The sequence below is a fragment of the Canis lupus genome, chromosome 26 (assembly GCF_011100685.1).
Source record: "Canis lupus familiaris isolate Mischka breed German Shepherd chromosome 26, alternate assembly UU_Cfam_GSD_1.0, whole genome shotgun sequence".
In the NCBI taxonomy this organism is placed as follows: domain Eukaryota; kingdom Metazoa; phylum Chordata; class Mammalia; order Carnivora; family Canidae; genus Canis; species Canis lupus.
Window position 1 is genome coordinate 844,802 of NC_049247.1, and position 27,638 is coordinate 872,439.

At 53.1% G+C, this 27,638-nt stretch overlaps 3 protein-coding genes across 19 annotated transcripts in view; 1 reads left to right on the plus strand and 2 right to left on the minus strand.

Moving 5' to 3' along the window:
• Window positions 1-828: 828 nt before the first annotated feature.
• Window positions 829-6,237, minus strand: NOC4L (nucleolar complex associated 4 homolog). Its single transcript, XM_038574520.1, has 15 exons — window positions 6,103-6,237; window positions 5,880-6,000; window positions 5,179-5,285; window positions 4,783-4,890; window positions 4,494-4,643; window positions 4,316-4,415; window positions 4,198-4,232; window positions 3,795-3,845; window positions 3,564-3,675; window positions 3,401-3,461; window positions 3,112-3,222; window positions 2,863-3,023; window positions 2,696-2,778; window positions 2,471-2,584; window positions 829-2,397 (listed from the first exon to the last, which is right to left on the minus strand). The coding sequence occupies exons 1-15, from the start codon at window positions 6,217-6,219 to the stop codon at window positions 2,278-2,280; spliced, it is 1,551 nt and encodes a 516-aa protein (XP_038430448.1). The 5' UTR covers window positions 6,220-6,237; the 3' UTR covers window positions 829-2,277.
• Window positions 6,238-6,405: 168 nt separating this feature from the next.
• Window positions 6,406-12,328, plus strand: DDX51 (DEAD-box helicase 51). Of its 2 annotated transcripts, XM_038574681.1 has the most exons (14): window positions 6,406-6,834; window positions 7,909-8,059; window positions 8,357-8,502; window positions 8,597-8,668; window positions 8,763-8,869; window positions 8,987-9,095; window positions 9,181-9,326; window positions 9,530-9,722; window positions 9,808-9,923; window positions 10,010-10,126; window positions 10,304-10,405; window positions 10,508-10,571; window positions 10,666-10,800; window positions 10,999-12,328. In XM_038574681.1, exons 1-14 carry the CDS (start codon window positions 6,421-6,423, stop codon window positions 11,023-11,025), a joined length of 1,899 nt encoding a protein of 632 aa, XP_038430609.1. In that variant the 5' UTR covers window positions 6,406-6,420; the 3' UTR covers window positions 11,026-12,328. The 2 variants fall into 2 exon arrangements, with proteins under 2 accessions (XP_038430609.1, XP_038430610.1); XM_038574682.1 differs by lacking the exon at window positions 10,304-10,405 and having other exon boundaries at window positions 10,999-11,141.
• Window positions 12,329-22,035: 9,707 nt separating this feature from the next.
• EP400 (E1A binding protein p400) overlaps window positions 22,036-27,638 on the minus strand; it is a 102,970-nt gene continuing 97,367 nt past the window's right edge. For 15 of the 16 annotated variants that reach the window (XM_038574685.1, XM_038574684.1, XM_038574694.1 and 12 more), the window contains 2 exons: window positions 25,705-25,782; window positions 22,036-24,936 (listed from right to left, as the gene is read on the minus strand). In XM_038574685.1, coding sequence (XP_038430613.1) covers window positions 24,664-24,936; window positions 25,705-25,782 — 351 coding nt within the window. In that variant the 3' untranslated portion in view covers window positions 22,036-24,663. The remainder of the gene's footprint in view (window positions 24,937-25,704; window positions 25,783-27,638) is intronic. The other variant, XM_038574686.1, reaches the window with a different exon arrangement.

Here is a 27,638-nt window from a genome sequence, read left to right on the forward strand (position 1 = left end):
CAGAATGAACAGTGTGTTAGAAATGAGTCAGGCACCACAGCGGGCGGTTGTGGGGAACAGCGCCTCCATGTCTCCTGCGCACCGGCTTCTGCTGGAATTCCTACAGTTAGCTTTGCATTGCTTCTGTAACAGAAATGATCAACAGAACCATAACGTGTTCTAATTAGCAAACAGCTGGTTTGCAGGAAGTTGTCCTTTTGCTGTCACAGGGAGAGCTCTATCTGCACAGGCCTCTGGAGAGGCTGACCAGGTGTCATCCTTTATCACCTGGTGTCAGTCTTTATGCTCAGTGGGGAATCTGCTTGTCCTTCTTCCTCCCTCTGCCCCACTCCCAGCTTGCTCATTCACATTCATTAAAGTCTTTTTAAAAAATAAAAGAACTCTCCCTCTGGGTGTCTCTCATGAATAAATAAAATCTTAAAAAAAAAAAAAAAAAAAAGGGCAGCCCAGGTGGCTCAGTGGTGGTTTAGTGCCTGCCTTCGGCCCAGGGCATGATCCTGGAGACCCAGGATCGAGTCCCACATTAGGCTCCAACAGGAGCTTCTCCTTCTGCTTGTGTCTCTGCCTCTCTCTCTCTCTCTCTCTCTGTGTGTCTCTCATGAATAAGAAAAGAAAGAAAAGAAAAGAAAAGAAAAGAAAAGAAAAGAAAAGAAAAGAAAAGAAAAGAAAAGAAAAGAAAAGAAAGAAAAGAAAAGACCAACTCAACACCAAATGTTGCAAAGTGCAACTGCCCAGTCCTACAGGCTCTGGGGGTCGGGAATCCCTGAATCTGCCAGAATGAGAATCTACACAGAACACAGGATGCCAAATTTAGAAAAACTCAAGAAAGCCTGCTTAAGCATTTTATAATTGAACTTTGAACAAACCATGGCGTTTATCAGCAGGAGGCCTCAGCGCATCCACGCTGTCCTTGGTGTCCTCACACCTAGGCTCCTACGGTGCAATGCCCGCTTCTGCTAGTGGGCTGCTCAGGACCAGCCCCCACAAATGTGCATGAGCCCCTCCTCTATGCCAGGCAAGTCCTGGGCCCAGGGGGGGCAAGGCAAGCAGCAGGTCGGTAATGAGCCCTCTTTGGTCCTTGTGAAGGATGGCAGCAGGGATAATTCTCAGACTTCTGCAGTGCTGCAGAGCCACAAAGATGATGTGCCCCATGGCACGCACCGTAACAGTTACAGGATGCTCAGCAGAGGCCTCCCCAAGGCCTCACTCAGGCTAGAGTCTGAAGACCAAGGGCTAGGGGGAGAGAGCTATGGAGACTGCAGTGTAAAAGCCCTGGGGCATGAACTGGCTTGACAGAATCAGGGCAGTTCGGCCGAGAGGTAGGGGCGCTAGTGTCCCTAAATCATAGCACCCTATGTAGAGGAGCCGCTACTTCACCGCCTGGACAAAGGACCCACCAGGCACACCAGGGTCCTGAGCCACCAGAGCAGCTCCCGGAGACCGAATTGGCAAACAACTGCTGCTGTGACACCAGGGCGCTCCTCCAGGGGTGGAAGTGTGCCTGGACCTCAGACAGGAGGCTGCAGGGCAACCAGGGTCTCTCCCTCCCAGGCTCTCCATCCCTGCCTGTGTGTCTGCCAGGTCCCCCCATCCCATGTGAGCTGCCGTCACTCAGGTGGCTCCTCCGTCCCCAGACAAGCAAATTTTTAGGAGAAAAGGTAGACTCAACAACCGGGCTGGTCTGGCAGAAACAGGGCCTCAAAGGCATAAACACATGGGAACCAAGTGAGTGCCAGGCCCGTGGCTGCCGGTGCCTGCTCTATTCAGGAGGGTGAACACCCAGGGGTCCTGGGGGCTAGGGAACAAAGGTGTCCTCCTCAGGCCCTGGCTGGGAATGGGTGCATGCGCTCCCTGTGCTCCTCCAGGCTGACCAGGACAGAAGACGCTTACTGTCGCTCCTAGGTCACAAGTCCAAATGCAGTGGAGATGTGGGAGCGTGGCCCAGACGCCCCCTGGACAAGAGGGGCCTGGGGGAGCTCGGGGCACCCAGGGAAGCCTTCGGGGCTGGCAGAAGCCACCACCTGGGCACCTGTAGCCCCCCACCCCCCAGGGCAGGGGTCACTTCTGCAGCACCTCCCCAGCACCCACCTGGCTTCAAGCAAGGAAGAGGCCCCAGACACCACCCTCTAGCACAGGCCACATGCACAGCAGGCGTGGGGCTACAGGTGGACACAGCCACCAGAGGAGCTGGGAGACAGGGTCAGTGCCTAGCCACCCACAGCCTACCCCAATCTCTCTCCTATAAACCACTATGGGGGTGGAGGTGACGGCGCAAGGTCAGCTGAGTGTGAAGTGCTGGGCGCAGAGATCATCCTGAAGTCCCAACAAACCCTGCGCAGGGATGAACTGCAGCGGCACTGACTCTTGGCATTTCTTCTTCAGGTTCCGCTCGAAGATCTGCAAGGGATGGACGGATGCTCCCACGCTGCAGTCCCCGCACCCCAGCCACCCAAGCCTCCTCGCCCCTCACCTCAAATGCCGTGAGCTCCAGCAATGGTGCGATGCTGATCTCAGACACAGACAATGCCTGGTTGATGACACTGGCAGCCTGGGACACCTCGGGGTGGTAATGCTGCTGGAGGGCCTGCAGAAGCACGCACATCACCACTCTCTTCCTGGGCAGTGGCCCCAGACAAAAGCACCGACTCCCGGGTAGACTGGGAGGTGGGGTGGGTGATGCACACAGCATGCTCACCTGCAGCTCCCACAAGGAGCTCTCCAGAGCTCGGCTCTCAGCTGGGTTGCCTTCTTCAGGGTCAAAGGGGTCACTGTCCAGCTCTAGGAATGAGACCCAGGCCCCACTCTGTGACCTGCCCCAGTGTACTGGCTGTTGGGGGCCCCCCAGGCCCTGCCCACACTCACCGTGGCCCAGAGGGTGGTGCACGAGGACACGGCAGGCGGGGTGCCGGCGCAGCAAATTGCAGATGAAGGGCAGGACCATGAGCAGGGCCTCAGGGGGAGCAGTCAAGGCCAGGCGGGACAAGCGCTTGGCAAAGGCAGCCACCAAGTATGCAGGCAGATGGCTGGGAGGGATGGTGGGTCTGAGTGAGACCTCCTCACCCAGTACCCCTGCCCCCCGCTCTGCATCTTAGCCCCGCCTCTGGCACTCACGAAGATGACAGGAAGAGATCTGCCAAGTGGAAGAACCGGGCCCGGTACTTGACGTGAAAGATAGATGGGTCCAACAGACCATAGAGCTTCCGGTAGAAATCAGGGTACTCGCTGGGAGCCGGGGGGTTGTGGTGTAAGTGAGCGGCAGCAGGCATAGGGGTGAAAGCCGATGAGGAAGAGACAGGTCGTGGCTCCCAGTGGCCTCTGCCCCCTGCCCACCCCCAGCCTCCCTAGGGCAGCTCAGCCGGCTCCCCAGCCTGGGGCAGACACCTCCCAGGTGAACACTCACAGGTTGTGCTGATGAATCAGGATAAAAAGTCCATTCAAAGCCAAGAGGCTGATGGCTCCCCCTGCAAAGACGCGTGGTGGTGAAGCCCCAGCCCACATCACGCCGCCACCCCACAGGCCTGCTCTGCGGGTTCCCGAAGACGCCCTGCCAGGCAGGCACTCACCCATGTCATAGGCGCGGGTCAGGAAGTCGATCATGAGGCTGGGCTGGGCCAGGTGGGGCAGGATGGAGTCATGCATAATCACCAGCACCTTCTTGTACAGGCCAAGGGGCAACTGGCGGGGAGGCAGCATGTGTGGGTGCACCTGCCACACTCCAAGGACCACGTGAGCCAGAGGCACGTGGGCGCCTGACCTGGGGCGCCTGCTCCCCACCCACCCTGCCCCGTCCCTACCTCGTGCTTGAGGAAGCCAAGCCACATCAGCTGGAAGGCCTTTCTGTGCTCCTGTAGTAGGTGGCAGTGGGGGTGTCAGGGTGGCACATGAGACTCGAGGTGGGGTGGCACACCCCACCCTGAGGAGGAGACACCACACACACCACCTTCCCCCTGCTCTGCCAGAGCTGGAAACCCTGAATCAGAAAACTCCGACAAAATGAGGGCAAACACCCAGCCTAGATCACAGCCATAGGGGGGCAGACAGCAACATGTGTGCGACCGCCCACAGCGATGAGGCCCACTGAGGGCCTGGGACCCAGGTACCCATGTGCCTCTCCCCCCACTCCCTGCCCCCATCCCTGTGAGGGACCCCTGTGGCTGCCTGAGCCAGGGAAGCCACCCCCGCCACGGAGCATCTCACCTTCAGATGAACGACCTTCCATGTCTGCGACAGCTCTGCGGGGAAGATGGGGTCAGCAGGCACGTGGGAAAGGAAGCAGCCCCATGGGGGCCCCTGCCCACCCACCCAGGATGCTCACTTGCGTGCTTCACATAGAAGCTAGATGTGTTGCACTCCTGGCGGGGGAGGCTCACGGCAGACAACAGCGTGAAGGCGTTGTTCCAAAAAGTGAACGGCACCTGCAGAATACCTGGTGTGAGCACAGATGTACCCCCACCCCCACCCCATCCCCCAGCCATGGGACTCAGACAGCTCACCTCCAGGTACCTGTTGGCGACACGGACCACAATATCCGTGGCCGCCTGCATGGTGTGGTAGCGGATGTCGTCATGTTCCAAGTACTCCCGGAACTGGGAGAGGAGCAGTGAACAGTCGTCCTCCAGGGACAGCAGGCCTTCCACTACAGCCTGAGTGCCGAGCAGGGGGGGTGGGCATCAGGGGGCCAGCCACACCCCCTCAGCAGGGGAGGGTGCGGCAAACACAGGGTGCTCATCAGCCACCTGCGCCAGGGCCCTTCCCAGCACCCCACCCCCACTTTGCCCCTACCTTGAAGAGCTGGTGGGGAAACAAGTAGCAGCCGTCCCACTTGGGTTTCTCCAGGGGGTGAACTCCTTCCAACTGCACAAACCTCATGAGCGTGCTGAGAGCTAGCTCCTGGGGACGGCGGGTGGCAAAGTGGCTAAGGTGCCAGGCCACAGGTTCCCCCCTAGAGGCCCCCTCACAATGCAAACCAAGTGCACGTGACATGGCACTCCCACAAGTACCAAACGCACAACAAAACCAGCCACCAAAACACCAACCAGACAGGGAAGACGGCCGGGGGCGTGGCACAACTACACGGCCAGGAACGCAGAAGGGGGCAGTGGTGACCTTGCCTCCATGTGTGTGGACCACCTGCGGCTGGGGGTGCAGAGAGTGCTCCAGACAGTCAGCACCACTCACCTTGACCTCAAAGGAGGAGTGGGCCAGGAGCTCCCGCAAGCGGTTGCAGCAGCTGTGGTATCGGTGCCTCATCCACACCTTGTACTTGCGGGTGGCCCCTTGGGACCCTGCAGGGAGCAGAGCAGTCAGCCCACAGCTGCCTGCCCGTCCCCACCCAACTCCACAAGGAAACGAGTACGAAGGGTCACCATGGCCCAGACCTGGGCTGGGAGAAAATAACCTCCTGTTCTGAGGACAGGGCCCCCCGGCCCCTTTCTTTACTCCAAGACCTAAGCCATCTGCAGTGGGGACACAGGAGACACCCCCCCCCACCCCGCCCACACACCTCTCCACCCCCGCTCCCAGGCCCTGACCACCGACCATGCGGGTCACACCCCGGCACATCCCACCAGCGGTTCCAGACACACGCAGGGCACACTGCAGGGCCTTACCCGGAAGCCGGGTGCAGGGAGTCTCTGCCCCGCCGCCGCCGCCCGCAAGACCGTCCTCCCCCCGCGGGCCTGTGTCCCCCCACTGACCCCCAAGCCAGTCGGAACCGCCTGGGGGGACTCACTGCGCGCTGGCAACCCCCCGCCGCCTTCCTGGAGACGATCCCCGCCCCTAGGAGGCAGCCCGGGGGAAGGAGGAGGGAGGCAGCCCAGGGGGAAGGATGGGGGCAGCCCGGGGGGAGGGGGAGGGGCAGCCCGGCCCGGGAAGCTCACCCGCCAGGACCGAGTCCTCCGACGGCAGCCGGCCCACGAACAGCTCCCCCCGCTCCAGCAGCGCCGCGAACAGACGGCCGCACGCGCGCACCGCCTCCCGGATCTCCTCGCTGTCCTCGGACTGAGGGGACAGGCGGGCTTGGGGGCTCTGCTCGGCCCGGGACCCGCCCTCCCGAGACCCCCGCGGCCCCTCCCCGACCCCCTCCGCCGCCCGCGCTCCCACCTGCAACACCGCCAGGATGTCGAACACCGCGTTGGCCTCGCCGCGGCTCGCCAGCACCGCCTCCAGCAGGCAGCCCAGCGCCCGGCGCGCGCCATCCGGGCCGGGGCCCCGCTCCATGCCGCCCCGCCGCCCCACGTGGCGCACACAGCGTCTCGCGCCGGGACCTCCCGCCTGCTGCCGCCGGCGCCCGGCCCCCCGACGTCACCGTCCCGCGCCGGGACCTCCTGCCCGCCGCCGGCGCCCGGGCCCCCGACGTCACCGCTCCGCGCCCCTGCAGTCATCACGGCGCGCCGGGCCCGGAGGCGTGCGGCTGTAGGCATGGCGCTCTTCCACGTCGCGCGGTACGCAGGCCCCGAGGCGGCCGGGGCGGAGGCTGAGGCGGACGGCCGGGCGCGCGCGCTGCTGGAGCGGCTGCAGTGCCGCGCCCGAGAGCGGCAGCGGCAAAAGCAGCCCCAGCGGCAGGAGGCCGAGCCGACCGCGGAGGCGGCGGGGCGGCGGCGGCGGCGGCGGCCGCGCAGACCGCGGAGGCGCGAGGGCTGCGGGGCGGCGGGGAGCCCGCCCGAGCCGCGGGGGAAGCGGCGGAGACTGGACGGCGAGGCCGGGGGCGCAGGTGGGGCCGGGAGCGGCGAAGACGCGCCGGTGGACCCGGGTGGAAGTTCTCCCGCGGAGGGTTCGGCGCCCCCAGCCCGCGGCCTGCTGCTCGGGGCCCTCGGGAGGAGCAGGGCGGCCAAGGTGAGCGGCCGGGGCGGTGCGGGGGGCTGCGGGCCGGGGGAGCCTGGGGAGCCGGAGAAGCGGACGTCTCAGCGCCCCACCGCCCGGCCGGTGGCTCAAATCCTGCGCAGACTCGGTGCTTTGTCGTTGACTGCGTTAAAAGAAGGAAGCTTGGGGAGTATAAGAAGCGGGTTTGTTATTGTCACAGTCGGGGGCTGAGCTAGTTCTACCTGACGGGAATACAAGGAGTTCTTATTTGGTGTGTATCCGTTTAATAAAGGAAACCGTTTTTGGGGGGCGTTTAGCTTACTCTTTTTTCCACTTGAGTGGGGGTTTCCAGCAACTAGACACTGAGCTCAAGGGCTCTGGGATGATGGTGATTCCGGGAAAGGAAACGGTAGGCTGGCCAGGGTGCACTGGTACCCTCGGGTCAGGGCCTATGTTGGACCAGGGTCAGGAGACAAGGACCAGCCTGAGTAAGATGGACGGGGGAGGTGAGCGTCGGGCAGAAGGAAGGATCAGGGCAAAGGCCCTGGGACAGCGGGATGTATAGGAACAAACATCTGGGGATCCCTGGGTGGCTCAGCGGTTTAGCACCTGCCTTTGGCCCAGTGCCTGATCCCGGAGTCCCAGGATCGAGTCCCACATCAGGCTCCCTGCATGGAGCCTGCTTCTCCCTCTGCCTGTGTCTCTGCCTCTCTCTGTGTGTGTCTCTCACGAATAACTAAATAAAATCTTAAAAACAAGCAAACAAAAAACAGATATCTGTGGCTAGAGCATGGTCAGTGATAGGAAATGAGGTTGGGGGCAGGTGCCAGGTCACAGAGGGCTTTGCCAGGTGTGCCTCTGGGTTGGATGTCATCCTAGCTGTGAGAGGAGTGACGCTTCCTGATTGTGTTTCTTAATTCCTTCAGAGGTTGTGTGGAAGGTGGGCGTGAGAGATGGAGGAGAAGCTGAGGAACTAGTCAGGCTACTCAGCCTGCTTTGCTGTGGTCTCTTCAGTTTGAGTCCCTGAGTCTTTGGTGTCTGTGGGTCTTGCCCCCCTAGTCCCAGGGAGTCTTGAGTATTCACTCATCTTCTTTCTCTTCATGGTAGGCCCAACCTTTCCTGCCATTGTGGTTGGCTGAGCCAAGCTCTGTTGGAAAGAGCGTCACAGAAGACTTGGTGCCTATTGAGGACATCCCTGAAGTCCACCCTGACATGCAGAAGAAACTGCAAGCACACGGCATCTCGTCCTACTTTCCAGGTGTGTGGCGGAGAGGTCTGGACACATGCCCTCAAGAGCATCCCCACCCAGAATCACACAAGCCACAGGATAGTGGCTGTCAACATGGCCCCCTAGGCACATCCAGCATCAAGTGTGATCTAGGTGTTTAGCCATCTGGGCCTGGTGCTCTTCGAGGCCCAGGTGCTGTCCTTGAGCAAGAACAGCCCAGTCTAGAAGTCATAGGTGAAGGGCAAGGCTACTTTGGGCTTTGGTAGTTGCCCTGATGTTGGGTGTTAATGCATAAACATGACTTGTGTCTCATCCTTCTTTGTCCAGTCCAGGCAGCAGTGATTCCCACTCTCCTGGAAAGCATAGCCAACGGGTTCCTGGTGGCCAGAGGTGGCTACCGGCCCAGTGACCTTTGTGTTTCTGCCCCGACGGGCAGTGGGAAGACCTTGGCCTTTGTCATTCCTGTGGTACAGGTGAGTGTAAGGACTCCCCTCCGACTGTGCAGGCAGGCTCAGCAGGCAGGGAGCCGGCTCTGCTTACACAAGTGGCTGTCGCCCCCTCCCCCAGGCCTTGCTATGTCGAGCTGTTTGCCAGGTCCGTGCCTTGGTTGTGCTGCCCACCAAGGAGCTGGCCCAGCAGGTAGGTATGTGCAGCCCGCGCCTAGAAGTCAGAATTAAGGATTTTGACACTGTGGTGCTTCCTACCAGGCTGCTGATGGCCATTCCTTCTCCAGGTGAGCAAAGTGTTTAACATCTACACAGATGCCACTCCTCTGCGTGTCGCCCTGATCACTGGGCAGAAGTCACTGGTCAAGGAGCAGGAGAGTCTCGTCCAGAAGACGTAGGTCCTGCTGTGTTGGGGACTCCTCAGGGAACAGGGAGGCACGAACCCCTCTGCAGGCCTCTTTGTGGTTGGGGGGTCGGCATGGGCTCAGTGTTGAGCCACTCTGCTCCTCAGAGTAGACGGCTTCCGCTGCTTGGCTGACGTGGTGGTGGCCACCCCTGGCCGCCTGGTGGACCACATTGACCAGACCCCAGGATTCAGCCTCCAGCATCTCCGCTTCCTGGTACGTTGCACACCTGGAAGAAGACTGGGGTTTGGAACCAGTGTTGACTCTGACCACCAGACACTAGACCTCTTGCTTCCTTTAGATCATCGACGAGGCCGACCGGATGATAGACAGCATGCACCAGTCCTGGCTGCCCCGGGTGGTGGAGGCAGCCTTCCCGAGTGATGTTGCCAATGACCCCTTTGCTCTGCTCCAGAGGAGACAACTCCAGGCCACCACTGCTGCCAGGTACCTAATGCTGAGCTCTGCTCTGCACTTGGCATAGCCTTTTCCACCGAGGCCCCCTTGTCATGGCCGTCTGTCTCTAAGACCCCTTTCACCAGTCTGATCGGGTTTGTTCTGGGGTGGCAAGGCTCAAGGAGAACAACGAGGGCTCTGCAGGTCTGCTGGCCAGGCCAAGACTGCTGTCCCACCCCCCGCTCCCCTGTCAGTATCTCTTGTCCTCAGATGCCGCTCCAGAAGCTGCTCTTCTCGGCTACCCTGACACAGAATCCTGAGAAGCTGCAGCAACTAGGCCTCTACCAGCCCCGGCTCTTCTCCACAGGGCTAGCAGGCAGGGGCCCCAGAGACATTGACAGGGACGGGGAGTCAGGCGGGAAGTACACCTTTCCTACAGGGCTGTCTGTGAGTAGGGTGCACGGCAGGGGGGTGGGGAGTGTGTGTGTGCTCAGGCACGTGGGGCGTTGCCAACCCTGTGCTATCCCCACAGCACCACTACGTGCCCTGCAGCCTCCGCACTAAGCCCCTGGCCATCCTGCACCTGATTTTGGAGAGGAATTTCTCAAGGGTCCTTTGTTTTACCAACTCCCGCGAGAACTCTCACAGGTGAGGCCTTAGGAGGCGCAGGGGGAACAGAGGGATGCAGGTTCCAGGCCCTACCCACTAAGCTCCTTGCGGCTTTTCCCACCCAGGCTCTTCCTGCTAGTCCAGGCTTTTGGAGGTGTGGCTGCGGCTGAGTTTTCCTCCCGCTGCAGGCCTGGCCAGAGGAAGGTGGTTTTGAAGCAGTTTGAGCAGGGGAAGATTCAGCTGTGAGTACCTGGAAAAAGAGGGCAGTGGAATCTCACATCAGGGCCCTCTGAAGGGGAGGTAGTTTCCCTCTGTGGGAAACCAGTCTCCTGACTGGTGACATCCCCTACGGCGGCTGGCTGGTGGGGGTGGGGGGCTCCTGGTCTCAAGCAGGGCCCATAGCCCCTGCTGTTCTCCAGCCTCATCAGCACAGATGCCATGGCTCGAGGTATTGACGTGCAGGGTGTGCAGCTGGTAATCAATTATGACGCCCCCCAGTATCTGCGGACCTACGTGCACCGGTGAGGCTGCCCCGGGGTTGTGGAGGGAGATTTCCTGGAAGGAAACCACTGTCCCAGTAGACCCCTGGAGACCACCATCCTGGTCGTTGTGCTTGGTTTCAGGGTGGGAAGAACTGCCCGTGCTGGAAGAACCGGACAGGCCTTCACTCTGCTCCTCAAAGTGCAGGTCAGTCTGCTTGAGTCTCTGTAGGGGTCAGGGGTCCCCTGCTGGCAGCACTGCTCGGGGAAAACGGGATCCCTTTCTACCCATTTCCCTGCAGGAGAGGAGATTCCTCCAGATGCTAGCTGAAGCCGGCGTGCCCAAGATGGCACGGCACGACATCCATAGTGAGCTCCTGCAGCCTCTCGTCCCTCGGTACGAGGAGGCCTTGTCTCAGCTGGAGCAAGCTGTCAAGGTGAGGGGCCAAGGCCTTCTTACGACACGTCTCGTGTGGGAAGAGACCTGACGTGTGGGAAGGGAGTACATGGCCCTGGGAGGGGTGTTGGGGTCAGAACTGCACTTTCTGAGCGAGTGCCGGGTGCTGCTGCTTGCAGGGAGTGGGGGTGGGGGGCGCAGGTGGCACCACTCAAGCCTCTGCTTCTCCCCTCCGCAGGAAGAGCGAAGGCAGAAGGTGGCCTAGACAGGCTCGGAGGACTGCAGGCTGAGCCCACTGCAGAGCAGGCTCTTCCCATCCTGTGCCTCTTCCAGGGCTTAGCCTCATCCTTTCTGAAACAATACTGAATGGTGGCTGCTAGATATGTGAGCAAAAGACAGATTCCTCTGATTTCAGAGGGAGCTGGGAATGTGGGGCCGTGTTTGGCACACCTGGCCAGAGGCAGAAACACCATTGTACCTACATCTCTTAGTCTGTGGGAAATAACAATCCTGTTCAACGTGACTCATATATCAAATGTCATTAATACAGTCTTTTTTCTTTGTTCTATATATTAAGGTTTTAGGAAATTTTTAAAAATTCTATGCAGGTTTTTTTTTTAATTCAGTTAATTAACATATAGCATATTATTAGTTTCAGAGGTAAAGGTCAGTGATTTATCTGTCTTGTGTACACCATGCTCATTCCATCACATGCCTTCCTTCATGCCCATCACCGAGTCACCTTATCCCCCGTCCCCCTCCCCTCTAGTGACCTTCAGTTTGTTTCCTAGAGTGAAGAGTCTCTTACAGTTTGTCTCCCTCTCTGATTTCGTCTTCTTTTATTTTTCGCTTCCTTCCTCTATGATCCTCTGTTTTGATTCGTAAATTCCACATATAAGGGAAGTCATACTATCATTGTCTTCTTCTGACTTCTGACTTAGTTCATTCAGCATAATACTCTCTAATTCCAAGTACATCATTGCCAAATGGCAAGATTTCATTTTTCTGATGGCTGAGGCACATCCATCGTATCTATACACCACATCTTCTTTTTCCATTCATCTCTCGATGGACATCTGGGCTCCTTCCACAGTTTGGTTATTGTGGACACTGCTGCTGTGAACATTGGGGAGCAGGTGCCCCTTTGGATCACAATGTTTGCATTCTTTGGGTATGTTTCATTGTTTTAAATAACCTACTCATCAGATGACAAAGTCGCTTTACTTCCTCAAGCGGGCAGTCCTCAAGTGCGATCTTAGTGTTTACGGGTAATGGACACGAACAAATACATTCATACTTTCCAAGTTGAGGACCAAAGGACCACATCACTGATCCAGCAGGTGTTCTCAAGTGTCACCTGTTACCATGTCTTCCTCCAAGGCCTGAGGGTGGAAGGATGCCATTGTGATACGTCCAAGTTTCTCAGTCATCTGCTTGTCAATGTTACGTTTGGATTTCTATAAAATAGTGATTGTGTCATCTAAGGACAATGATGTTCGCTGTCAGTCTGGGACCTGTTATGTTTGCAATGATCTAATGAAAATTTGTGGACTTTTTTTTTTACCTCACTGTGGTGTAAGAACAACTGTGAATTCCTCCATCAGTCATGGCGCAGCACAGGCCTACAGACATGAGTGTTCTCCATCACTTCACTGCGGGCTTCACCACACTGCCCCCTATCACTACCACTCCTCCCTGCAGGCCTGCACCAGCATTCTCCCAAGAGGGGCGTCTCCACGTACCCCTCCCAGACCAGAAAACACCCATCCAGTGTCTATGTGGGATGTCCTTTGGTCCTCGTGAGACCACGTCTTGCCATCAAATGTCCCCATGGGAAGTACATAAAGGACACCTATGACAGCTTAAGTTTGGCACACGGATATCACATACGGGTTTCTTGGACATGCGGACACTGACCCAGGGGACCGCGGTGCCAGCGAGCAAAACAGGAAGAAAGCCCCGTCTTCTCCTCTTTCAGCTGTGGCCAACTATTTAGTGATGGGGGAAGGTGAACAGATACTAGCAGACTTTGGGGAGATCAGTGCACAGTGTGAGTGACCCAGTGACCATAGGTAGCATAAGGTCCCCTCAAGACCTTGGGGAGAGAGCCACAAACTACAAGTCTGGCAGGAGTCCTGGTTCTCATGGCCACTTCCGCCAGGAAGCCCAAAGAGGGCCTGGAGAGCCCCTGGTGTGAGCAAGTGCACTGCAGTCTGCCACTCCCTGAGTATGTTGGGCAGGGCCTGGGTTGTCAGGGGTAGCCACTGCTGGCCGTCTCCTGGTCCATGTGGCACTCGGGCCAGCCCATGCTTCCCTGTCCCAGGAGCCTTATGAAAGGCTAATGGTCCTCACGCACAGGGTTTGCATGGGTGGACACTGCTCATGAGGAAGGAAACCTACCATGTTTCTGGCTGCTGGGCCCTGTGCCTGTGCTCCCAGGTCAGAAGGGCTTCCCACCCTTCAGAGCAGGGGCTCCATTTCTGTCCTGAGCACTTGCTGTACATCTAAATCATGAACAAATAACCCCGAAGAAACACATCAGAGTGGAGTAAAAATCTGCCGAGGCTCCCATCCGTCCGAGACCTGCAAACTTGCATGTGCTAAAAGCACAAGGTCAAGTTTGTTATATTCTGAAATGTCCTTGGTCCCCACACTGTGACTCCTGAAGCCACAGAAGCACACAGAGCCCCTATTAAACATCCCTGCCTCAGCTCTTCTCTGTGAAAGTGATGCATCCTGGGCAGTGGTCCTCACCTGGGCTCTGATGAGTGCTCTTCCGTTGTCTCTAAGAAATTGTAGGTTTGCTCATGTGTCAACACTGTTCTAGCCCCACATGACTGTTTGGGAAACAGGTGCTCCCAAGGACATCCTCTGAGTGGCGCTTAGCACTACTGGTGCAAGCAAATTCAATGCTCATGAGCCTCTTAAGTCCCCCCTGCTCAGGGGGACATCTGCTTCTCCCTCTGCCCCTACCCCCTCTCAGGCTCCCTCTCCAATCAATTTATCTGTTTTAAAAAATAAAATAGGGGGGATCCCTGGGTGGCTCAGCGGTTTAGCGCCTGCCTTTGGTCCAGGGCGAGATCCTAGAGTCCTGGGATTGAGTCCCACGTCGGGCTCCCAGCATGGAGCCTGCTTCTCCCTCTGCCTGTGTCTCTGCCTCTCTCTCTCTCTCTCTATGTCTATCATGAATAAATAAAAAATAAAATCTTTAAAAAAAATAAAAAATAGGGATGCCTGGGTGGCTCAGCAGTTGAGTGTCAGGCTTTGGCTCAGGGTGTGATCCTGGAGTCCTGGGATCAAGTCCCGCATTGGGCTCCCTGCATGGAATCTGCTTCTTTTGCCTATGTCTCTGCCTCTCAATTTGTGTCTCCCATGAACAAATAAATAAAATCTTTTTAAAAATTAATAAAAAATTTTAAAAATGCTCCTGGACTTTTTAAAATATTTTTATTTTTTTAAGATTTATATACTTATATAAATATATATATATTTATATATACATAAACATCACTTGCTCAAAGTTTGAAAAAGCATGTTTTCACATGCACCAATTCTCCAAGAAAATAGCCCATGAACAAATCTGTTAAATCCACTTAATGTGGACGAAATCACCACCTGCTAATCCCCAAGTACTTTGTGTCTCTGGCAGATTCAGCAGCAGAGTGGGCATGGCTGGGGCAGCCTTGAAATACACAGCAAGCACTTGGCAGGAGGAGAGTAGGACCCGGAGCAAAACGCGCACTCTAGACCCTGGACATCAGTGAATGTAAAGCCCAGCGTCCTCTTGTGACAGGACGGTAGGTAAGACAGGAGCTCCTATGACATGAGTCAGGGTCTGAAACCCGTTTCTCTTCCTGTGAAGGGAACACCTGCCTTCCTGGCCCTTGCCTCTGACACCACTGCTTCCTCCATGGACATGGGCCCCAAGGACACACGACTCCAGGTGCCCTGAGTCCAGAACCATTCACGATTTCCACTGGGTTTTCTCTTCCTCACATTTGTTTTTAAGTCATTTTTACACCCCTCATGAGGCTCAAACTCAGGACCCCGACATGGAGTCTCTTGCTCCCAGGACCTTGTCTTTAACCCATAAATTTCTTGGAAGTAAGTTTCTCAGTTTCCAAACAACTAAAAATGTAAAATAACTGATTTCTCATTTTATTTATTGTATACAGAGAATGGTCCATGTGGGGCTGATGTTAAATTTTACCGATGTTTCCTTTGGGGACAATTTACACTTTCTATGTATACTTTCAAAGAATTCTCACTTTGTGAAGGTTTTTACAGACACACACAGTTTTATGTGTACGATGTGGTGAAATAGGGTCATCTGTGTTGTTCACACGTTCCACATCCTGTGTTTTATTTCCTCGATCCATCATTTTCTGAGAGACCTGCCAAAGCCCTGTCATTTGTGGATTTAAGAACGTCCGCAGGGATTCTGTCTCTGGTGCCGCACCTACCTAGAGCTAGCTAGAGCTCCATCTTACACGGGGCTTGGATGCTTCGGTCACCTGCCATCCTGCACGGCCCCCTCCAGCAGCAGTGGGGACACAGACCACAGGGACAGTAAGAGGGGCTGGGGCAGCTCAACCCCATCCCCCGCACGTGGTGCAAGCAGCCTGTACTCTGTGTGGGGTCCCGACCACCATCCACAGAGTGGGGAGGCCTCTGCACCTCTCCACACACCTGCCCCATCGCTGTAACTGTATCAGCACATAAAATATCTGGGGCACCTGGGGGTTCAGTAGGTCGAGCGCCTGACTCTTGGTTTTGGCTCAGGTCAGGATCTCAGGGTCTTGGGATCGAGCCCCCTTGCGGGCTTGATTCTGAGTGGGGAGTCAGCCTGAGATTCTCTCTCTCCTCTGCCCCTCCCCCACTCTCTCCCTCTCAAAATAAATAAAATCTAATTTTAAAAAATTAGTAAATAGAGCCCAGCATATACTAATAGAATTATTACACTGTCCCCAAAGGCAAGGTAGACCCAAATTTAAGACACTTGCATGTCAGGAAACTCACTTTATCATCAATTTAAAGCTAAAAACCACGAGATGACAAAATGATAGTTTATAAAATTAGTAGCCATTCCTTTTTTTTTTTTTTAAAGATTGTATTTATTCATGGGAGACACAGAGAGAGAGAGAGGCAGGGACACAGGCAGAGGGAGAAGCAGGCTCCATGCAGGGATCCCAATGTGGGACTTGATCCCAGGACTCCAGGATCACTCCCTGGGCTGAAGGTGGCGCTAAACTGCTGAGCCACCCGGGCTCCCCCCAAATTAGTAGCCATTCCTAATAAAAATTCAGTCAAACATTTATCAACAAACTTGATTTATTTTTTTTAATTTTTAAAAAGATTTTTAGATTATTCATGAGAGACACAGAGAGAGAGAGAGGCAGAGACATAGGCAGAGGGAGAAGCAGGCTCCATGCAGGGAGCCTGACGTGGGACTCCACCCAGGGACTCCAGGATCACGCCCTGGGCCAAAGGCAGGGGCTAAACCGCTGAGTCACCCAGGGATCCCCTATCAACAAACTTGATTTAAACATGGTGCTTGGGACCCCTGGGTGGCTCAACGGTTGAGCGTCTGCCTTTGGCCCAGGGCATGATCCTGGAGACCCCGGATCAAGTCCCACGTTGGGCTCCCTGCATGGAGCCTGCTCCTCCCTCTGCCTGTGTCTCTGCCTCTCTCTCTGTGTGAGTCTCTAATGGATAAATAAAATCTTTAAAAACAAAACAAAACAAAACATGGTGCTTTAAACAAACTAGCTCCCAAAGCTCAATAGCAAATGTGTGACTGTTGACCCTCAGAAACTAATTCCATTACGTTGGGAACACAACAGGAGTGCCAGATAGCACACTTTCATTCAACAGACATTTCAACAACAACAAAAAAGAAAAAAAAAAAAAAAAAAAAAAACAAATGACAGGGGACTGAAATTACCATTATTTGCATATTCTATGTTTGTACGCCTGTAAGTGTATGAGCTGTAATTCCCAGGACTGCAACGACTTCGGCCTTGGATTTGCTTGAGAGACAGGCAGACATGTGTTTAAACCTTGTGTGAATAGTACGTGTCTGAGAAGAGGCATCACTCTTTTGAAAAGAAAAACAGGGGTGCATGGGTGGCTCAGTCAGTAAAGCACTGCCTTCAGCTCAGGTCATGACCTCAGGGTCCTGGGGTTGAGTCCTGTGTTGGGGCTCAGGGGGCTCCCTGCTCTACAAGGAATCTGCTGTCCTTGTGCCTCTGCCCTGCTCGCTGTCAAATAAGTAAATAAAAATCCTTGGGAAAAAAAAAAAGTAACATAGTCTATACATGGAATAAAAGAATAATATCAAAGAAGGGGGTTCTTGACTTGCAAAATATTTGTGTTTATTCTAGAGCTTTTGTAATAAAAAATTAGTGTTGTTCTGGCAGAGAAATACACCCCCCCCAAAAAAAAAGGAAGAAGGAAGAGAATAAAGTCCTGAAAATAGGTCCAGAGATATATAGCAAATAGAACTGACTTTGAATGAGAAAAAAGAGTGCTATATTCACAAAATGATAGTGGCAACCAGAAAAAAAAAAAACCTAGCCTCCTACCACACACAATTTCTGATGGAACAAAGGGCTAAACTTTCTGGATGGACACGGCAGGAAACCCAGACCCCATAAAGGGAAAAGTAGAAGTACATAGGAATGTTCTAAACAAAGTAACACGGCAGGGACGCCTGGGTGGCTCAGTGGTTGAGCATCTGCCTTCGGCTCAGGTCATGATCCCAGAGTCCTGGGATCGAGTCCCGCCTCAGGCTCCCCACAGGGAGCCTGCTTCTCCCTCTGCCTATGTCTCTGCCTCTCTCTCTATGAATAAATAAAATCTTAAAAAAAGAAACAAAACTAAGTAACAAGGCAAAGACTCATCATGCCTCGCTGCAAAGGAGGGAAATATCCTTAATATACAAAGAGCTCCTACAAAACCAAAACAACTCACCAAGTAAAGGGGACAAACACAGGGATATTCACAGGACAGGGGCTGCCCGTGGGCAACAGCAGCAGCAGGATGCCCTCACCCTTTTGATGGTAAAACCCTTGTGTCTTCTAGGAACATAAATTGCTATCACATTCTGGGAGATACCCGACTAAAATGAAGATTTTACGTACGTTTCCCCTTTGACTCAATAATTAGGTCAGTGTGAGGGGTGGTGGCCCAGGACAGACACAATGAAATGCTGTACGTCGGGGAATGAGTGGACAAACACAGCACACCCTTGCAGTGGACTGCTGTTCATCTATGTCCTGATCTGAATGGATGCTAGAGACAAACAAATAAACAAGACCGGGGTGCGAGGAGGGAGGAGGACAGAGCACAGAGAAGTAGTCTGATTTTTCCATATTGTTTGAATTCTTTCTTTCTTTTTTTTTTTTTTTTATTTATGATAGTCACAGAGAGAGAGAGAGAAAGAGGCAGAGACACAGGCAGGGAGAAGCAGGCTCCATGCACCGGGAGCCCGATGTGGGATTCGATCCCGGGTCTCCAGGATCGCGCCCTGGGCCAAAGGCAGGCGCCAAACCGCTGCGCCACCCAGGGATCCCTGTTTGAATTCTTTCTATGAGGATGTGTTCTGTAATATTTAAAAGCTAACCTAAAGGTATGCCTCATTCTAAGGTACAAAAAAGGGAATCACTTTGGCAATCAAAGTTTTCCAGAGTGTCTTGAAGCTACAAGTAGTAAAAGCAGAAGCTAGAAGTGACTATTTTTTTAAAGATTTTATTTATTCACAAGAGACACACACTGAGAGAGGCAGAGACACAGGCAGAGAGAGAAGCAGGCTCCATGCAGGGAGCCTGATGTGGGACTTGATCCTGAGAGTCCAGGATCACGCCCTGGGCGGAAGGCAGGCGCTCAACTGCTGAGCTACCCAGGTGTCCCAAGAAATGACGATATTTGTGCGGCAGCAGGATGGAAGCACCCAGGGAGCCAGAGTGGACTGGCTGTCCGCCCCTGGAAGCCCCCACACCAGGTGCTGGCTGAGCGAGCACCGTCCACCTTCCCCACTACCCACACACAGTGGGGGCCACAGAAATCTTTAGGGGACTGGCCAGCACTTCAGCACATTTCATTCTCCCAGTTAGATGTGTGGCACCTCCTCAGGGCCATCCCTGAAAATCATGATCCAAACAAACCGGCAGCTTATCCATCTGTCTCATTAGCTTTGATTTTCTTGAAGGAAAAAGCCAAGTGTTGACGATTAAAAAAAAAAAAAAAGTCTACGCCCAGTGATCAAGTTGGTACGTGTGTACACATGGTGTGTATGCTTCAATAAATGCTCACTGAACAGAGATAAAAAAGTAAGGACTACCACCCAGCACAGGTCCTGCTGGACAGCATTCTGGAGGACAGCTACGCACCAGGCCCTCAGAGAAGATAAGGACTCTGCAACAGAGCCCAGAGCAAACAGCAGGAACAGTCGGGGGTGGGGAGACCAAGGCTGTGCTGGAGCAGAAGGGAATGCTGTGCTTGGAGTGGAGGTAGCTGCACCTGTGTTGGAACCTGACCTCATAAACGTTTCTGAGCAGGGGGAGCACGTGATCAACACACTATTTTGAGAACCAAAAACAAATATTTTGTGTACTTGGCAAACTGCTTAAATAATTAAAAGGGTACGCCCAACAGTAAACACCCCTTTATCCCTGAGCAACCCCTGCCCTGTCACTCTCCCCAGAGGCAGTGGACACACCACTTTCTAGGCTATTCTGTGCACATCCAAGCATACATGTAGCTCCATTCTGAGAGCATCCCACACAATTCTGCAAGTTTCTATTTACTGAAGCTTCCCATTCCAGATTATATAGCTCTACCTTGTTCTTAATAGCTATGCTCTAGTTCACTGCACATACATACCATAATGTATCCAATAAGAGGGGACCTTTGTAAGATTATTTTAGGGTATAAATATTTTAAGGCATATTTAGGGTATAAATGCAGGCCAAGGAGAGAGAAAGGATGGCAGGAGTTCTCCTCTTTTCTCCAAGGGCCACTAAAATCACAGCCCTTAATCTGGAGAATGGAGAGCACGCTGGCAGAGGTTGACACCAGATTTAACCACCAGAGAGATTGGTTAACAGATCTAAGTGAGACCTCTAAAGCCAGTTGTAGTCAGTGGCCTGTGGGTGAGCCCTACAGGGCATGGTTTATGTGAAACTGAATTTGGATGCTCCTACATACTGGAGGTGGTGGCAAATGGACCCATGGGTTCAGAGGTGCTCCCCACTGCAGCCAGACAGCAGAATCACTTCAGTGGCCCCTGCCCCACCTCGAATGTATACACAGAAACACAGCCTTGGGCTTGCTGAGAACTTGGGCTTGGCAAGGACATGATCAGATGGTCATGGTGATGGAAGGGTTTGGAGGACACACGATCTTCTCCACTGAGAATATATATATATATTATGGGGCAGCCCGGGTGGCTCAGCGGTTTAGAGCTGCCTTCAGCCCATGGCCTGATCCTGGAGACCTGGGATGGAGTCCCACATCAGGCTCCCTGCATGGGGCCTGCTTCTCCCTCTGCCTGTCTCTGCCTCTCTGTATCTCATGAATAAATTAAAAAAATATATATTCTCTTTTATCTTTTTTTTTTTAATTTTTATTTATTCATGATAGGCACACAGTGAGAGAGAGAGAGGCAGAGACACAGGCAGAGGGAGAAGCAGGCTCCATGCACCGGGAGCCTGACGTGGGATTCGATCCCGGATCTCCAGGATCGCGCCCTGGGCCAAAGGCAGGCGCCAAACCGCTGCGCCACCCAGGGATCCCTCTTTTATCTTTTTTTAAAAAAGATTTTATTTATTTGTGAGAGACACACACAGAGAGAGAGAGAGAGAGAGAGAGGCAGAGACACAGGTAGAGGGAGAAGAATGCTCCATGCAGGGAGCCTGATGTGGGGCTTGATCCCAGGACTCTGGGATCCCGCCCTGAGCTGATCCCTCCATTGAGAATAATCACAAATCGGCAGCCTTGGTGGCTCAGCGGTTTAGTGCCATCTTCAGCCCTGGGTGTGATCCTGGAGACCCGGGATCGAGTCCCACATCGGGCTCCCTGCATGGAGCCTGCTTCTTCCTCTGCCTGTGTCTCTGCCTCTCTGTGTGTCTCTCATGAATAAGTAAATAAAATTAAAAAAAAAAAAAAAAGAATAATCACAACGAAATAATCCACTGAGTTAGGGGCTGAGAGCTTTCCAAATGCCACAAGCGCCTTGGGAGAGGGGTATACAGCAGGAAACCAGGGGCCTGAGGAATGAAGTCACTGGTCCCATCACATGGGAGGAAGATACTCGAGTACAGAGCAACACAGCCACAGAGCACGGGGATCCTAAGCACCCCGCAGGCACTTGGCAAAGTGTCATAAATGAGGTGCCCCATGATGTCCCCCAGCCAGGTCCGCGGGTGCAAGTGATGCACAGAGGGGCCTGCACACTTGGCTCTGAGTTGGGGGAATGTGAAATGGAAGCCTGAGGCTACAGGCCCACATTTCTGCAGTGGCAGATATCAAAAATAACCACACATTTCTTGGGGTGCTTCTCAGCATTGTATGAAGTTGTGCATTTTTTAAATAAAAAAGGTATTTTTTGTAATCACCAACTTTTTTCTTTTAAGATTCTATTTGTGAGCAAGTGAGTGGGCAGGGTAGGAGCAGAAGGAAATGGAGAAATAATCTCCAATAGATTCCACACTGAGCAGGGAGCCCGATGCAGGGCTTGATCCCAGTACCCAGAGATCATGACCTAAGCTGAAACCAAGGGTCAAAGGCTGAGCCAACTGAGCCACCCAGGGACCCCCAACAACTTTTTTTTTTAAACAAAAGTAAAAGTAATCTAAGAGCAAAAGAGGTGACAAAGAAAAGTAACACTTGCAGGCCACCTGCTTTGAGGAGTGTTGGGTAGAGAGCCTGTGAGGCTCCACCTGGCCCTCCACCATGTGGGGTGTCTGCAGGTGGCAGGTGACGGGAGAAAAGGGCAGCCACTGCTGTGGCATCCAAATGCACCAGGTTTTCCTCCACATGTATTTGGAGCATGAAGGCTGGGTGGGGAGGCGCAGTCTCAGCAGGGAGAGAGTGGCTTTCACTGAGAACCACCAAGCACGCTCCACTCCCTTGGCACCAAGGGGGTGGGCCAGGAGAAGCAGGCCTCCAACCCTGCGTGTGTTCCCTTTGTTTTTCCTTCACACAATTCAAATAAATGCAACTAGCATCTTATTTTAATTTGAATACTAGTGTTCTATGAAAGAGAAAACGAAAAAACATATAAAAAGGTCATTTTATTATACCTTTTGTTTGGCGGGTATCCGTGCCCTCTTTAAAAGCCTACTATTCAAGTACAAATGGGTATGTTTACAAAGTATGTACAGCTTCAGTCTTCTTCCTTTATGTTTAAACCCAACAATTGTCTGGCACAGAAAGTGGTGAAGATGCACACAGGTGAGCCCTGCCTCACACAGCCCCATGTTCCTGCATGTGCAGGTTCAGCTTCTTGCTCTCCAGGGGTGCCCCCAAAACAGCCTCAGCTTAGTTAGAGCCAAGATCTGAGTAGAGAAGGACAGGTGCCAGTGCTCCACACAGCCAGGTGGAGTCAGACAGTGTTCTGGCGGCCATTGTGACTTCCAGACCTCCCACGCTGTCCTGGCAGGAACACCGGTTCTTGGGCGATGCAGGACTCTGCTGACAGGACCAATGAGGAGGTATGCACAACCTCCAGGCTTATGCTCATCTCTGAAACGTGGACAGTGTACTGTTGACAACAGAAGACTGAGAAAACCACACCCAGGGAGGAGGAGGTTTCCTGGAGCACCTACCAGAGCCTGCAGGAAGGACACAAGTCACACAACTGCTCCGTGTTCTGCATGAGGAAGCCAATGAAGGACACACCCTGGGACACGAGGGGCTCTCACTGTCTTACTCCCCATGCCACACACGCTGCCACCCCAGATAAGTTCTGACAGATGCTCTGCACTCCCTCCTGGGGTTCCAGACAAAGGGAAGGCTCCATCTAGCAGCTCCGTGCAGGGTGCTCTAAAGCAGGTGCAGCCAGCATCTCTTCCTCCTCAGAGCAAGCTGCCAGTGCCCCAACAAGGACGAAGGGCAGAAGAACAGGGTGCACAAATCCCAAGAAGCTGAAACAAGATCATCCTTCCACATTGCAGCTCCGCAGGTTTGGGGGTAAAAGAGAGCAGGAGTCCCCTGAGTGCGCACATAGCCTTCCTGTGCACTCTGTCCTCGGGACAGCACTGGCCATGCCAGAACCAACCAGTGTTGGTGTGGGAACAGGTCACGGTACTGTTTCGACATATTCGAGTTAACTAAAATGTTAAGTCCCTTCCATCTTCTCAACATTTGATTTTTACTTGTTTCCAAATTTCTCACCCAGAGCTCAATAATGAGCTGCCTAGCTGCTTCAGTAAATGCCATGATATTACTGCTGATGAAAATCGATGGGAAACCAAAACTACAGTCCGGGTTCCTTCGTGGCACTTAAAGTGGTACATGGGAGAGGACAGATAAAATTAATAGCTAAAATTCACTCTCAGAATGCCCACACAGACCCAACACAAGCTGATCTTCTGGACCAAGTAATATCAGAGGGACAGAGACAGAACAGAGGGGGTCATTGGACATGCACGTCTGCCTGGGTGTGAGCATCCAGGTAAGCAGACATCATCTGCCCATCACGCCCACTGCAAACACTTCTAGATTAGCCTGCCATAGTGAAAAAATAAAACAGGCAAACATGGGACCTCCTCTTTGCCCCTCAACTGCACCACCCTCTCACTCCCAAATACTGCACAGGTTCCCCACTTTACACAGAACCATGAGGGAACACATCTGCTCACATATAAGACACAGGCATCACAAGAAACAGAAATCTGGCATTACCAGTCTATGCTGAAGAGCTCACTATGCCCATTTCTGTAGGTGATACTTGCAGGTTCATAAATACTCTGTACATGGAGGTTTCTCTCCCATCAGCAGATCATGCCTGGGATGGGCAGGACAGCGAGGGGGCGGTGACAGGCATCCTACTCTCACCGGCACCGCGCCCCTCACACAGCAGTTGGGGCCCCAAACCCGCCTGAGACAGGAGCTCCACAAGGTTCTCTGGAGTGGCTTCAGTGCACTACATTCAAACACAAGCTTCATCCAAAAGCTGGGAGAATATCCCGGATATGCGGGGGTAGACAGCAGTCATACTGTGCGGAGGGCCTGGGGGCAGCCACACTGGCTGCTCTTTGGAATGACAATTCAATCGGGGATGGTAAGCCTTCACCACGGCCGGAAGCAGGTCATGAATGTGCCTGGATGGGTGTCACTACTAAATACCTCCTTCAGACGTCTGCTCAAACAAGTCCCACTTTAGGAGGGAAAGAAGAAATCACATTGGCTTCCTCAGATATTCTCTCCTCCCCAAGGACCAGAACACGTTTTCAGTGAGGGATACGGAACTGGGCAGAGGTGGATGCTGCCAAAGACCACATCTGAGCTTCAGGAAGTCCATTTTATGACTCACTGCACACTCCCATGTGGTGATATGTGGAACACTGCACACTAACCTTAGGAGATATTCTACATGCCTTTCAGGACCCTGCACTACTGCTCTGGGGGAGAGGTGAGGAGCTTCAACGGCCAACATCACTTCCTCCATTGGTCACCTAATACAGAAAAGGGGGTGCTTAACGCAGGTCACCCCCCCAACCCCCGTGGTGTAGGAAGCAAGATAATAAAACAATGACACTACTTTGTTTCCATTATAACTTCCCAGGTGAACACCTCAAATGACACTGTCCCACGGTTCAACAATAAATAAAATCTACCCACTTTTGGCTAGGTGGTAGAGTGCACGGTGGCCCATCCCGAGGCCAACCTGCTGCTGTACCTAGGGGCACGGAGGTTTGGTGGGTGTCTTCAAGCGGACGGCAGGGACTCTCATTTGTAGCTTGGGCTGCTGGCTGGGGCTGTCGGAACTGGCCGGCACCTGGGCGGGGTTGGGGACTCCAGGGCTCTGCAGCTGGCCCGCTGCGGTTGGCACAACTTGCTGTTGCATGAGCTTTTGCTGCACCACCTGTGCTGTCGCCGTCACTGTGGGGATCATCTGCACCTGTTGCCCGGCTGCTGTTGCCTGAGTGAGGGTCACCGTTTGCGGGGAAGCCTGAGCCAGAATGGTTAGAAAACACAGATCTAGTGACACAATTAAATGTTATTTGAAAGATAGGGAGGGGTGTTTTAGAAACCTCCTCAGCACAAATGCTTTTGTGAAACGTGAGAACTATGGTGATGTATCAAAGTATGACCTCTGGTTTCTGACCACACAGGAACAGGAAAAAGCCACTGAACGCAACCACCGTTGGCACAGGCTGACAGCTGGCGCCCAGTGGTGGCATTCAGATTTTAGTGCTGTTTAGTTCCTTGAAATCTACATACCACTGTGATTTTGAAGTATTTTGTTAAAGAACTGCTTGACAAGGCCACATTTTGCAGCAGCAAATAAAAAGGTGGAAGCCTGACGGTTTGGTGACAATGGTCACTGCTGTCCTCAGTAGTACTTATACTTCTAGGACCAAGGTCACTGTAAGCAGATTCTGTTTCCTGTGTTTCCATAAACTAAGCTATGGGGGTTTCAGCTTGTAGGATGCACTTGCAATTGCTGGCTGAAGGGAGGATCCTACAAATGGGCTCCTTTTATACGTTCGACACTGAGTCTGAATATGGGTGTTCAGTTTGTGTCTTGCTAGATTAAGGATCAGATGTTGTCCCCAGAATTAATCTTTGCTGAATTAAGACAATCAACAGTGATTTTCTGAGAGTTAATATTCTACTTTCCAGAATGAAAACCAAGAACTCTCCTAGCAGGAAACATGAAGTTTTACTCAAAGTCCATGGGAGACTCCCCAGAGGAGTGGGCGTCTGCAGGTCCTACCTGCTGGGAAGCAGAGGCCACCTGCTGGATGCTGGCCACAGGTGTCTGCTGTTGGACGACTTGAGGGAGTTTTGCAACCTTGACAAATCAAAACAAAAAAGCCAAATGTAGAATTCAAGAGAATGTGTACACACAGAGACCTTTTACTCTTTTCTTTCCTTCTCAGTTCTTAATGCAAAAGTAAAAAGAACACAGGGACCAGATGACACCAAAGAGCAATTCTCGGTTTGCTCACCTGCAGCCAGTTATCATGGCTCACGCAGAGTAATGCCTGTCTCCTTCATCTGTGTGTAACCAACAGCTTATCTTGGGCTCATACTTCAGTCATGGTTTTTCTTTTACTAACAACTGTTCCAAGTTTATATAAGACAATTAAACTGGGGATCCCTGGGTGGCGCAGCGGTTTGGCGCCTGCCTTTGGCCCAGGGTGCGATTCTGGAGACCCGGGATCGAATCCCACGTCAGGCTCCCGGTGCATGGAGCCTGCTTCTCCCTCTGCCTATGTCTCTGCCTCTCTCTCCCTCTCTCTCTGTATGACTATCATAAATAAATTTAAAAAAAAAAAAAAAAAAAAAGACAATTAAACTGAAGACAGAATGAAATATTTTGGCATTTCATCAGCGCTAATGAGAGTCCCTTCGCCAAGTCCGGGCACTGTTCTAGGAGGATGCCTACACCATGAAGTGATCTGGACTAGCTGGGGTCCATTTCAAACATGTCTCAACGTTCAACATTTTAAACTAGAACTAGTTATTGTATCATCTTTCTATATTTTCCTTGTTACTGAGATCTTCATTCATAAGAGAGACAGAGACACAGGCAGAGGGAGAAGCAGGCTCCATGCAGGGAGCCCAACATGGGACTCGATCTCGGGTCTCCAGGATCACACCCAGGGCTGAAGGTGGCGCTAAACTGCTGAGCCACCCGGGCTGCCCAAGATCTTCGTTCCTGATAAAACTTTCCACCCTGTGCTGCCTTCTGCAAACACATCATCCCATACATATGTGGCTGTCTCGATGCAGTGCGACAATTCAGGCAACTGGTGTCTACCCAGGGTGTAGGTTCAGAGCAAAACAGGCTCCCAAGTAGCAGCTGCTGGGGGCCAGGACACCTCCCACCTGGGTCTCTAACTCACAGAGCAGGGACGAAAATAAGTCTTACCAAAATAATTCTGGAGAAAATGTGAAATTACAAGATGTACTTTTAAATGAAAGGGCTCCAAGTAAATGTTAGTACTCACTATAAAATCTGAAATCATCGGAAGGCACTTACTAGCTCACTGTAACTAAAATAAAAATTGATAAAAATTGTAAACAGAATTTGCTAAGAGAAAAAGAGCCCCTGCCTGAGTGCTCTGAGCACTGGCGGGAAACAAAGACTCGGTGAGCGAGATCAGGGACCCACCTGCACACGGCAGGATAAGCACAGACACCTGTGGGTGAAACTAAGACGTCTCAACTCCCAACCGAAGCAGAGGTGGGAGCCCAGAGCTGGGAACTGAGGCGCTACAGCAGCTTTCACCCTGAGAGCACATGACTCTCTAGGTCATGCAGGGTGCGCCAGACAAGAGGCCAAGTTCAAACCCACTGTCAGCGATGAGCTATAGCTGTGGTTCTATCACCTGGGGGAATCTGTGAGGATGTCAACTTCCTGAGGCTCTGGTGCTGCTGGGGGAGGGGACATGGCTTCAGAACTGAACTGACACTACCCGAGAGACACCAGCCCTCCTGCCACAACTGACTGGCCCTGATAGTGCCCATGGGCGCCCAGCAGAAGCAGGAATCAGCCTTCAACCCAGACCTCGAAGCAATCCCACAGCAGGCTTCAAGGAGAACTGGCTTCCAAGAAAATAACCACTATAAATACAAACAGTTCCTGAGGCAACAATAGCAAGGACATAAAACCCTTAATTTAAATGTAGCCAATAATAAGGA

What these genes read in the sequence shown, in the direction of transcription:
- DDX51 (XM_038574681.1), top strand. Translation starts at nt 6,421, where the DNA reads ATGGCGCTCTTCCACGTCGCGCGGTACGCAGGCCCCGAGGCGGCCGGG. An exon ending in CTCTGCTCCTCAAAGTGCAG is followed by an intron (nt 10,572 to 10,665) that starts GTCAGTCTGCTT and finishes ATTTCCCTGCAG; the next exon opens with GAGAGGAGATTCCTCCAGAT. An exon ending in AGCTGGAGCAAGCTGTCAAG is followed by an intron (nt 10,801 to 10,998) that starts GTGAGGGGCCAA and finishes TCCCCTCCGCAG; the next exon opens with GAAGAGCGAAGGCAGAAGGT.
- NOC4L (XM_038574520.1), bottom strand. Translation starts at nt 6,219, where the DNA reads ATGGAGCGGGGCCCCGGCCCGGATGGCGCGCGCCGGGCGCTGGGCTGC. An exon ending in ACATCCTGGCGGTGTTGCAG is followed by an intron (nt 6,001 to 6,102) that starts GTGGGAGCGCGG and finishes CTGTCCCCTCAG; the next exon opens with TCCGAGGACAGCGAGGAGAT. An exon ending in GGAAGGTCGTTCATCTGAAG is followed by an intron (nt 3,846 to 4,197) that starts GTGAGATGCTCC and finishes CACCTACTACAG; the next exon opens with GAGCACAGAAAGGCCTTCCA.